This window comes from Coturnix japonica, chromosome 2 (genome assembly GCF_054131305.1).
Source record: "Coturnix japonica strain WE chromosome 2, WE-NBRP24, whole genome shotgun sequence".
NCBI lineage: Eukaryota > Metazoa > Chordata > Aves > Galliformes > Phasianidae > Coturnix > Coturnix japonica.
The window spans coordinates 14,668,075-14,680,209 of record NC_140664.1 but is presented as its reverse complement, the minus strand read 5'-3'; the positions used below and the strand labels follow the sequence as shown (position 1 = coordinate 14,680,209).

Below are 12,135 nucleotides of genomic sequence, written 5' to 3'. Positions count from 1 at the left end.
GTTCTCCAAGACTTACACCCTTTACTTCTATTTTGCAGAAATTCTGTTCTCTCTAGTGAAATGGAATGATAAGTCCATCAATTTCTAACTGTCTCTACTTGATAAATAATTATACAACCATCTAAGAAGCACTGCCAAATGACTTGGCATAATTTCTTTATTTTACTGAAACTTGCAAATATATTCCAAAGAAATCTCAGACCTAAGCATTAACTGTTAATGTCCTTACATGGAACAAAAAATAAAGCAAAACAAGGTGCATTCTGGGGTGCATTGAAAAGAGTATGGCCAGGATACAGGAGGAGGTGCTTTGCCCTGTTAAGACCACATTTAAAATACTGTGTCCAGTTCTAGTTCCAGCTCAAAAATGACAGGAATTTCTGAGAAGGAGTCCAGAAATGGTCTGGAGCATCTCTCAGATGAGGAAAGGCTGAGTTACCAGAGAGAGAATCTGATAAATGTTTATAAATATCTAAAGGGAAGTGGGAGACAAATGGATGAGGATCTTCTCGGTACTGTGTCCCAGTATAGGGGCCAAGAAGTAACAGCCTAAAACTTGAACACAAGATATTTTTTACTAAAATGTGGAGTTCTTTATGGTTTTTTATGGTAAGGGTTACAGAGTACTGGAAGAGGATGCCCAGAGAAGTTGTGAAGTCTCCTTCTATGGGAATATTCAAGAGCCAACTGGATACCTACTAGTGTGACTTATTGTAGGATACCTGCTTTAGCAGAGGGGTTGGATTCAAGGACCTGTTTAGGCCCCTTTCAACCCCTGCAATTCTGTGATTCTGTGGAGGTTCAATTAATCTTGCTTAATGTTATTAAAATTTATTTAAAACTAAAGTGATATAAGAAATCAAATTGGGACAGAATAAATATAACAGAATATTACTTCTGAAATTGATTTAGTTTTGCTTCAGTAACCAAAAGAAAAAGGTCAACACCAGGAGAATTACTGCTATTCTACAGAGATATTTACATTATGACAGACCTAAAGAAAACCCAGCTTGTGTTTGATGCTCTTTCTCCTAATCTCTCCAAGCTACTTATTAACTAATAGCACCAAAGGATTCAGGATTTATTTTATTTTTAAACACTTCATAAGAGTATTCCATTTTCTGCTGTGCTTGAGTTGCTAAATTAACTCTAAGAAGCTATTAATATGTTCAAAGAATAGGAAGAAATCCTAAGTTGAAAGGGATCCAAAAGGATCACAGAGTCCAATTCCTGGCTCCACACAAGACTATCTAAAAATTAAAGGATATGTCAAAGAGTATTGGCGAAGTGTTTACTAAACTCTAGGAGGCATGATGCAGTGATAATCTCCCTAAGAAACACTGCAACTTCAAACCACCGTATTGATGATGAACCTTTTCCTCATATCCAGCCTGACTCTCTCCTGACACAGCTCCATGCTGTTCTCAGAGAGGTGCCTGTTCAGCACCTGTCACTTGTGAGGAAGATGTACACCATCCTTTCCTTTTCTCTAGGCTGAACAAACCAAGTGGCTTCAGCTGCTCCTCCAGAGTTTTCATCAACTTTATACAAATTCTGATAGTTTGCCACTCTTATATTCTGGTGCCTGGAACTGAACACAGTACTTGAAGTAGGGTCATGCCAGTGCAGTTCAGTGGCTTGCCAGAACTTTACAGAAGTCACTTCAAGGTACAGGTTTTCTTCATGTCATTTTTCCCATACATTGCTAATTCGGTTAACTGTCCTACATTATTAAACTTTTTCTACTGACACCACTTATTGCGACAATCAAAATCTCTTAAATTTTGGTACTAATTCTACTTTATGGACTAGCTAACAGTCTCACTGTAAAATAACTCTAGGACTCTGAAGGAATAAATTTCATAGTACACTTTCAAAACTCTGATTCTTTGTGTGGGTGAACTGCTTTTAGTTGAGGGAGGGATGTGATTCATTTCTACATTAAATTGATTTTTCTTTTCCCTTTATTGCTGACTTAAATATTCAAAGTGATATATACATTCTTCTTGAGACATATACATATCTTCTTGAGATAAATGGATGCATATTTTGCAGTATAGTTCTTAATGTAAGATACATGGTCTTTCTAATACTTAATTCAATGACTGAACTAAATTCAAGTTTCTAGATAGCACTTATGCATTCCAAATTCATTTCTTAGTAATGTAATAAAGTTACAACTAAACTCATTACAATCAACATCATCTTCTGAGATTTACAGAACCAGCATTTTCTTTCTAATTTTCTTAATGAAGCTGGGAATTTTGCTTAAAATTTTGAGTGAGTTAGTAATTAATTCACCACTAGAATTTGACCATAGGACAATAATATTATTTGTGGTTGACTGTTATCTATTATTAAGATAGTAATATTTGTTCTCATTCAGTTTCCTGGTACTTTTAGATTTATGTTACTAGGGTACTGCATTGGTCAGAATAATTATTACACAAATAATAACAAAAGGTGGCTGGTTTTATTTTTCATAATATCATTATGTAGCAGTAATTCAAGGATAATTGGTTCATGACAGTATCATGCCTGAATATTGTAGTAAGAAGTCTTTCAGAAAATGGAGATCCAACTTTATCAGTTATTTAAAGTCCTGATTTGTTAATTCATACTGACAAGTAAAGGCACAAAAATTGAAATTATGTTACTAACATCTCAATGATATTTTGAGATGTCCCAGAGGAGAATAGTAGTTAACACTGTTCAAAGTGTTGAACCTAGAGATATACTGTTTACTGAGGGCTGGGGGAGCTTGTTTTCCATTTAAAGTCAGAGAATAATTACAACCTCCCAAGCTTTCCAGAGGCTCCATTATTAACAAATTTTAAAAGAAGATAGTCTTTTTTTCCTGCTAACTTATTTGACCCTACTCTGTAAAATTTTTCCAAGGAGATGTTATACAGTGATTATTATTATTATTATTATTGTTGTTGTTGTTGTTATTGTTATTATTATTTTTATTATTATTATTATTTTAATGCATGTTTTAATCAGCTATTTTTGAGACTTGCCATACTTGGATATGAAAATTTATGCCTTTATAAAGAGAATAAATAACAAAATCTGCAACTCAAAGCTAAGGCTGTCAGCACCCTGTCAAGTATACCACTTATATCACATGCAAAGAGAAGCACTAATATATAGACTGAAAAAGGCCCATATGTTTGGAATTTTTTTCTTTCCCTATTTCACAGTCATGTTTTCTTATGATACTGCTAAAAGGATAGTGAGTGTGGAAAAACTTAAAAATTGGTTAAATCAGCAAAAAGCCACAAACATAACCTTCTTTTAATCAAAAACTTTCAAAAAACTTAACCAAGCAAATTTTTCTAACTTGGCCTACAGGTTAGAAAGCAAACCAATACAATGAAACTGAATTATACAGATTGTGAAGGATCACAAAGTAAGAGTGCTAGTCCAAACACTGGGGAAAGAACCTTAATGACAGTTATCATAGCTGGTCTACCAACACACTGCTCCCTGCAGTGCTGCTGCACCTTTTGAAAAAAGTTAAAAGACTGCTTCATTCTAATATGAAAAATAGTCATTGCAGTTAATTTTTTCTACATAAGGTAATCTCACCTGGAATATCAGTACTTATTCTACATACTTGAGAGGAAGATCACGTGACCAAGATTAGTAAAATCAGTCATTCACCACGTCTGCGTCTTGTGCTTAACCTTTCTTTTTCCTGCCCTTCAAGTGCTATCAATTAAATGTGATGACAAGTACTATAGAAATTTTCAGAATAATATTATATTTTTAAAAAGGGCATTATTAATATAATGTTTTCATTATTATTTTTAAACAGTGGTCTTTATTTTTAACTGTGGTCTGCTTCTTTTTCACTAATTAATATCTGATTAGACAAAACTTCTCGCTGCACCATGAAACATTTTTATCTAAAATGTTGGTTCTGATGATTTTTTCTTTTTTTTTTTCTTTTTTTTTTCTTTTTTTTTTCTTTTTCTTTTTTTTTTCTTTTGCTTTATTCCTTAAGCTCATTTCTTAGAGTCATTACACACATATTTTGCAATAAAAAACATCCAGAAACTTATTGTTTTCAAGAATGATTTTCCGGAAGTGTGTGATCTCCTGGAAGTGTGTACTAATTTTATATTTTATCTATTTTATATAATTTGATTTTTATATCAAAAAGGGGATGAATGGAATTATACAAATTTTAATAAGTCTTCTCAAACTTTGAAAGAAATGCATACTATTTATCTTCAAAGTGGACAAGTGCTTTCGTTCTTCCTCAGTCTTACACTAAGCTATAGCTTTAAAGGTGAAAGCAAAAGAACTCTGTGAGTTTCACACAGGAAGCATTTTGATCTATTTACAATTCCTAAAAATGAAATTGAAAAAAACAGTAACATATATAAATACATACACATACATATATATACTTATTGTGGTGTATACATATATATGCATATGTATATGTAGATATATATATATATATATATCCTCAATCAGATGGCATTATTGATCAGTGTATCTAATGCAGAAGAACAATCACAGACAAAAAGTAAAAAAATGATGTCCTCTTTCTATCTCAGCCCCTTTTATACTTAGTGTTCCTTTGTATGTGTTCAATTACAGTACATTGGTTTTTTTTGTCGTTTTTTTCCCCCCCTTAAGCATTAATATACAACTATTGTCCTTATTAATCAGTACCATGCATAGGCATATTTTTTTTTCAAATTTAATGAAATCTACTGGTAATAGAGAAAATGTTTATATATTAATGATTATATATCATTATGGCTATGTTAATATTCCTAAGAGTTACCTCTCCTATTAAAAGAGAAAAGATCCATAACATAAAATCACATACTTTAAACTTATTATGACATAAAAATTTATTTACCACTAACAAGTCTTCAGACAAGTAGTGAATGCTGTTATTGACAAGAAGTCAATAGAGTTAACGAAGACCAGAATTTTTAAAAAGAAGACAGAAAAGAGATAATTTCAGGAAGAAAATTAGGTTCTGACCTAATAATTTGTAATACTATGTATTATTTTTCCTGCCTCCTACACAGGCAGAAAATTCTGAAAACATTTTAGTGAACAAACTCAATTAACATATCAGTTACAAAGAAGGAAATGATTTACAATTTCTATGATTAACATTAAATGGATTGTCTGGTAGATAATTATAATCACAAATTATTCATTTGCCTTCATGAAACTTTCACTGATCAGTACCAATTCAGTATCAATTCTGTACAAACATAAACATGTATTTCTTAGAGCTTCCAAAAAAAACAAAACAAAACAAAACAAAACAAGAGAACTAAATGCAGACTAAATGAGCAAATAAAAAACAAATGATATCTTCTGAATCTTTCTTCTATACCATTTCAAAATTGATAAATAGTAGCTCCTTCATTTCACCTGGTGAATAACACTGAGAGTGGTCATTTATTTATATCAGATGCATTATTTCCCTCTAATTTTGTATTCTCAGTTCTAAACTATTTTTATTTCACTCATAATGTTTGTCAGGTATACATTGAATCCATGGTCACACAGTCACCAGCAGACCCCAGGGCTTGAATAATGGAGTATTTAAAGCTCAGGAGAATATTAAGTCAATTTAGACTTTCAATGCAAATTTATTTGTGTAACTCTAGTAATCTAAAATATTAGCTCATAGAAAATGCATAATGAGTACCTGCTTAATTTATTTACCAACTTTTTCATATATCAAGTGTGAAGAACAGAAATTAATGCATAAAAATAAAAGGAAATTGTTGCAAATAAAAGTCTTTAAAAATATTTTACTATGATTGATTTTACTATCATTCGAAGAGAACAGAAAAAAAATATTGGATAAGCAAGCCTACTTCTCTGATCTTGAAGAAATTAACAGTTAACACCTCCATGTTCCCAAGTCATATATTAAATCTTTCACTGCTCTTTTTTCACCTCCTGGAGATGAACAGTAATCAGTCATAAGAGAGTAAATACCAAGAGACAAAAGATTACAACAAGCAATGTCAAAAACAGTTCCATGAAAAAAATTCTAGAACGTGTGACTGCTGCCTTGAATTCCTGACACAGGATTCCTTTATTTATTCCTTTAAGTGAGCATCTGGAAGAAGTCTGATTGGATTAGGACAAATTGCATGAGCTTCGTTTTAGAGATGAGGCAGGAAGGAGTTTCACAGATTTCATTGATCAAGTGCCTCTGTCTTGATACAATGTCATGTAAGCTGAAAGAAAGCAAGAATTACAGTAAAAACATTTGTTGAAGAATTTAAAAATACATGAGGGGAAACTTTAGCTTATTATCATTCAAGATTACTGATCTGAAATGCAAAAAACTTTTAATTACTTTATACTATTTTCATCTAATAGACACAATTGCAAAACACAGCAAATATTTCTTCCAGTGACATTTACAGCAGAGTGGTGGTCTTCCTCCTTTATAATTTAATTGGTATTTCACTGAAATTCACAGTGAGAAGCAGTATTGAAGTATAATTTATTTTAAATACATATGAGTTAATATTTTCTAGTAAAAAATCTGTAGTGAATATGGTTGAAGTGGCACTTGAGAAATCTTAAGCACATAAATATTTTAAACACTGAATATGCATTAAATGATTAAGGAAGAAGAAGAAAAAAAAAAAAAAAAGGATAAGAAGAAAGTTCATGCTGCTGAAAAATGTGTATTTATATGCTACAACTCCCACCCTACAAAGTCTTAAGGAAAGTGTATCCATATAGTTTTAATGGATAGGCATGAAAATGTGAACAGGGATTCAAGGACTTTGATTATTTTTGCTAATGTTGGTTAACATGGAGAACTTACCACCACTTCACTTAATTTTTCTGCTCCACTGAAAAATCCCAAAACTGGAAAAATGACATAGCTGCATATATCATTTGGATGTTTTAATAGTAATTTCAAAATGCATATTTATTTTTATTTAATTCTGTTTATATATTTTTCTTGCTGCCTGATTTCATTTTGCACAGGTTGTTTAGGTCTGCTTATGCTTTAGCCACCATCGACTCCTTTATGAAGTGCTAATGTTTGACAACTTATGACAGAAATCCTAACCTAATGATCATATAGCTAAGGTTAATAAATCCAGGCATTATTTCTTAGAAATAAATGATACCATAGTCCTTCTCACTGCAGTAGCTACAGACCAGAATTGGGCATTTAAAAATAAATAGATAGATAGATAGATAGATAGATAGATAGATAGATAGATAGATAGATAGATAGATAGATAGATAGATAAACAAACAAAACAAACCAACAACAACAGTTTTTATTAATAAAACATGTTTGGCATCATACTCTTAGTCCTTTGATTTCTAGGAGACATCTAACTTTGTATTATGAAAAATCAGACAATTAATGCATCTATTTAGATGGTGTGTAACCCACATTAATCATTATCAACTTTAAATATTCAGATGATTAAGTAATATATACACTTGGAAATTTATACTTCACAAATACACTAATAACACCTATGTAAAAAATAAAAAAGCTACTATATTTATAAGCTAAAAAAGCTAAGTAATACTTTTTCCACTTTTTTTTATATTTTTTATTTATTTTATTTTATTTTATTTTATTTTATTTTATTTTATTTTATTTTATTTATTTTATTTTATTTTATTTTTTACGATTTCCTAGTGATGGTCATCTTGAAGAAGATGCTACATATCAGACAAGGTCAGAATCATTTGAAGTGTAAAGCTCATATACAAAATGGAAGTAAGTGACAGTATATTAAATTCAGTTTCTTTGTGTAAAATATTATTACTAGATCACAGCACAATAATTAATAAGGCTACTGAGAAGAAAAGTAGAATTTACAGAAGTTGTAATTCTCTTCAAAGTTTAATGTTTAATACTAAGTACAGAAGAATACACACACATTAATGAAATATTTGGTTTATAACTTCAATTTATTATTTTTAAAATTATTTCTGGTCTGATAGAATATATTTTAGGGAATGGATTCTAAAAAAAAAACTTGAGATTGCCTCATTTTTAAATTTTTAGAAATGGAACTTGTTTATAAGCATAGAATATCCTGAGCTGGAAGTGATCTGCATGGAACTTTGAGTCAAACTCCTGTTTGCACAAAGAACTATCCAAATTTAAACCATTTTTCAGAGACCTTTTTCCAAATGCTTCTTTAACTCCATCAGGCTTAGTGCCGTCACTACCGAGAGCCAGTTCCAGTGCTCAAACATCCTCTCAGCAAAGAACTTTTCCTAAGATGCAACCTGAACCCTCTCCACTCCATGCTATCCTCTCAGGTCCATTGCTGATCAGAAAGAGAAGATTAGCACCCACCTGACCACTCTGTGAGGAGTGGCAAGCTGTCATGAGGACTCCCCTATCTCCTCTTCTCTGGACTGAACAAACCAAGTGACTTCTGCTGCTCCTCATACATCTTGCCCTCTAGACCCTTCATAATATTTGCAACCTTCTTTGAATATTACTAGTTTTATAGTTTTCTTACTTCGTGATACCCAAAACTGCAAGCAGTACTTTACAGGAGGCTGTACCACCACAGATAGGAATAGGACCATATGTTCCCTTTAAAAGCTAGCAATGCTGTGTGTGATATACACCGGAATACCCTAGCTCTTCTGGCTGTCATGGCACACTGCTTACTCATGTTCAACTTGCTGTCAACTAGTATCACTTGCTGTCAGTGTATCAAGGGATGCCGTATTCCAGATGTAGAAACACCTCACTGTTGGTTAATCACCAACTGCATGACTCAAGATTCACGATACCATGAAAAATAATTGAGAGGTCACACTTTAAGTACCCTGGGATGAATCCCTTTAAGTCTCATAGACATATCTAGATTCACCCAGATCAGCAAATCCTGAAAAAGTTCAGAGTTGGCTGGTATTTCATCATTAACACAGTCATGGTCCTCCAAATCAGGACTCTTTGGGTTCCAGAGCTCATTATCAGTGTTGAAGAAAGAGGCAAAGGCAGCATTAAACATCTCTGCTTTGTCCAAATCCCTATTGTAAGGTGATAATCCTCATTACCTAGCAGATTAATGATGGAAGGGATGTCTGGAGATTATTTTATCTGAATTCCCTGCTAAAGCATGTTCCTTACTGTAGGTTGTACAAGAAAGTGTCCAGGTGGGTTTTAAATATCCCCAGATTAGTAGACTTCACAACACATATGGGCTGCTTATTCCAGTGTTCTGCCACTCTAAAAGTAAAGAAGTTTTTCCTTATGCATATAAGGAACTTTTGGTATTTCATTTTGTGCCCTTTGTTTCTCACTCTCATCATCACCAAAAAGGGCCACATCCAATCCACTTTTATGATATTTATAAGAATTTTACAAGATTTTCTGTCTTCTATTCTCTAGCCTAAAGTACTAGGTTTTACAGCATTTCTTAATATGAGAGATGCTCCAGACCCCCAGTCATTTTTGTGGCTCTTCACTGGACTCTCTAGAAGTTCCCTGTCTGCATTGAATTATATAGTCTTTTGTCAGCCACTCTCTTAGAGCAGCAGGCTACTGGCTTCTGGCAAGTCTCTACACTTCCATGAGGTTTCCTCAGCTTGGAAAACCACTCTGTACCTTGCCATACCCACTGCTGGAAAAAGAGTTGATCATCTCAGTGACTGATGTAATTAGACACATAGTTAGGCAATTACTTTCTAAGAAATTATTACTATAACCTTGTCCAACACTATACAGACAGATCAAATTTAATTGCATGAGGCACTAGAAGCTTATAAATAAGAAAAAGGACTACTTACCTTAAGAACATCACCTTGAGCTAAATGAAATGTTCTGGCAGAAATGTTTATTCCTTTCCCTGCTTGTACCTGAATGCTATAAATACATTCATGGTTGTTTTCATAGTTAAGAGGATAATTGGGGGACAGTAAAATCCCTTCATTATTTGTTGTGGAGGCTCCACATTCAGCTGCAAGTAAAAGAAAATGTTAAGGTATATTTTAGTAAAAAGCATAAATAGTTTCAATAACGGTGACAATGAGAATGTTAATGGAAATCAACATTATTAACATTTATTGATATTATAAATCTATTTCTTAACATGTTCATGGTAGTGATTTAAGACTATAAGCATATATGTAACCCTCTACAACCCTTAAATAAACATATGTTACATCATATTCAGAGTTACAGTTATGGTAATGGAATGTTTCATAATCATGTTTTAAAAGAGCTTTTCAGAATTTTGTTTTGGAATAAATATATTTTGTTTTTATTAAAACTTATTTCTCCAAAATAACAAAATAACAAAAACAAAACAAAACAACAACAACAACAAAAATCACAGACATGCAAAATAAATAAAAGTAGCCTATATATGCATATATACATTTGTACACACACACAGGCATATACATACATGAGCACATATTCACACAGGTTAATGACAAAGAGAAATTTTTGCTACTATCAATTTACTAGAATTTATATCATATTCAATGACATAAATTAGAGTAGCAAAATCGTTATTCCAAATCTAACAATGAAATAATTGGAAAAAAAAACAAACCAACTCATTAACAGACAAGAACTAAAAATAGTAAGAGAAACAAACAAACAAAAATATAAAGAAAAAAAGGAATGAACTAGGTTTAGAAAGTTAAAAGTAAAAAATGGAAAAGTGGTTCCAGGTAATACTGTAATAATTCCAAAATCAAAATTAATTAATTGGGGATTTATGTAACTGAATTTAATCATAAAGTATACAAACATGAAAATTTCTGGGAAGTCTTCATTAGATAATAACTTAATAACTAGTTTATAATAAATTAATAACTTAATAACTGGTTTCATCTACTATCATAATTTGGAATATATACATTATTTTAATTAAAACATTTTGAGCATTGAAGAACAGGTTGTGTTAAACTAACACCAACAAACTACTAGAATTCTTTCCTCCCCTTTCAAAAAAGTTCTGATAGTCATTATACTGATTAGACAAAAGCACTTCCTCTCTTTCTAAAAGATGATTATGTATTTTAAATGTAAATGTTGTACCAAATTTTCCAGATTTATGTTTGGTTTCCAGATTACTTCAATATTTCTACCATTTATTTTACCCAGTAACATAAGAATGCATTCATACTTGTTTAAACTTGGGGAAATCATTGGTTTCTAATTTCTCTGAATAAATGGCATCATGCTGCAACATATTTAATGTCTTGAAAAGTTGTTTAAAATAATCTATGAAATCTAATTCAAGAATGTTTTATCATTTTTAGCACCTCTCTCACCAGAATAAGTCTAATTCTGTATACTGAAAAATATATATATAATTTTATACTAAATTTCTATACTAAATGGCTTATTGTTCTTCTGTATGCAGCTAAAGAAATATTTTGCAGAAAACCAAATCATGAACAGATCAAAACAGATGAAATCTTTGATGGCTATGTACTTCAACAGGGATATGTAAAATTACCCAAAATATTCAGGTGCCATAACTTTGACTTAGAAAAGTTTTATTCACATAACTATGTTGAAGTAAGAAACCTTCTAGCCCATGCAATTATGTATTTTATTTTTTTCTCAATAGGCATCTATTTGCTATTCTGAGGATATATAGGTCAGTTTGAATTATAGCATGTAAGAGTAAAATCATTATAATTTCTTTTGAGGCAAAACCTTTCTCATTTCAGATAGATAACTCAGAAGGCATATGGTTGATGGCATTAAGTTGATCAAACAACTCTGCTCCTGTCAGAACTGTAATTCAAAACTTTTTTATTAAATCTGAGTACAGCAGTGAACCAACTATTCAGTCATTTTTGACTGAAATACTGAATCACGTTTTCTGTTAAAAATAAGGAAAAGTTTCATATAAGTAAAATGTATTATTCTGATCGTACTTTTCATAATAGAAAGGGACGAAAAATACTTCAAGATACATATCATAAATGATCTTAACCATCACAGTACTAGAAAATAAATTTAGTAACAGTCCTCAAGTCATCAAGGATTTCCTCTGCATTCATCAAAAGATCAATTCCATTGTGTTCAGTTAAATCATTAGACTTCTAAGGATGCATAAACTGTGTCCTATAACAGTAGCTTCTTTAGTATGAGGAGACAATGAT

The 12,135-nt window shown here is 31.7% G+C and overlaps 1 protein-coding gene across 3 annotated transcripts in view; it reads right to left on the bottom strand.

Annotated features, from left to right (window-relative positions):
* CSMD3 (CUB and Sushi multiple domains 3) overlaps positions 1-12,135 on the bottom strand; it is a 468,617-nt gene that overhangs the window by 162,505 nt on the left and 293,977 nt on the right. For all 3 annotated transcript variants that reach the window (XM_015856172.3, XM_015856173.3, XM_085537054.1), the window contains one exon: positions 9,796-9,965. In XM_015856172.3, the coding sequence (XP_015711658.2) occupies positions 9,796-9,965 (170 nt within the window). The remainder of the gene's footprint in view (positions 1-9,795; positions 9,966-12,135) is intronic.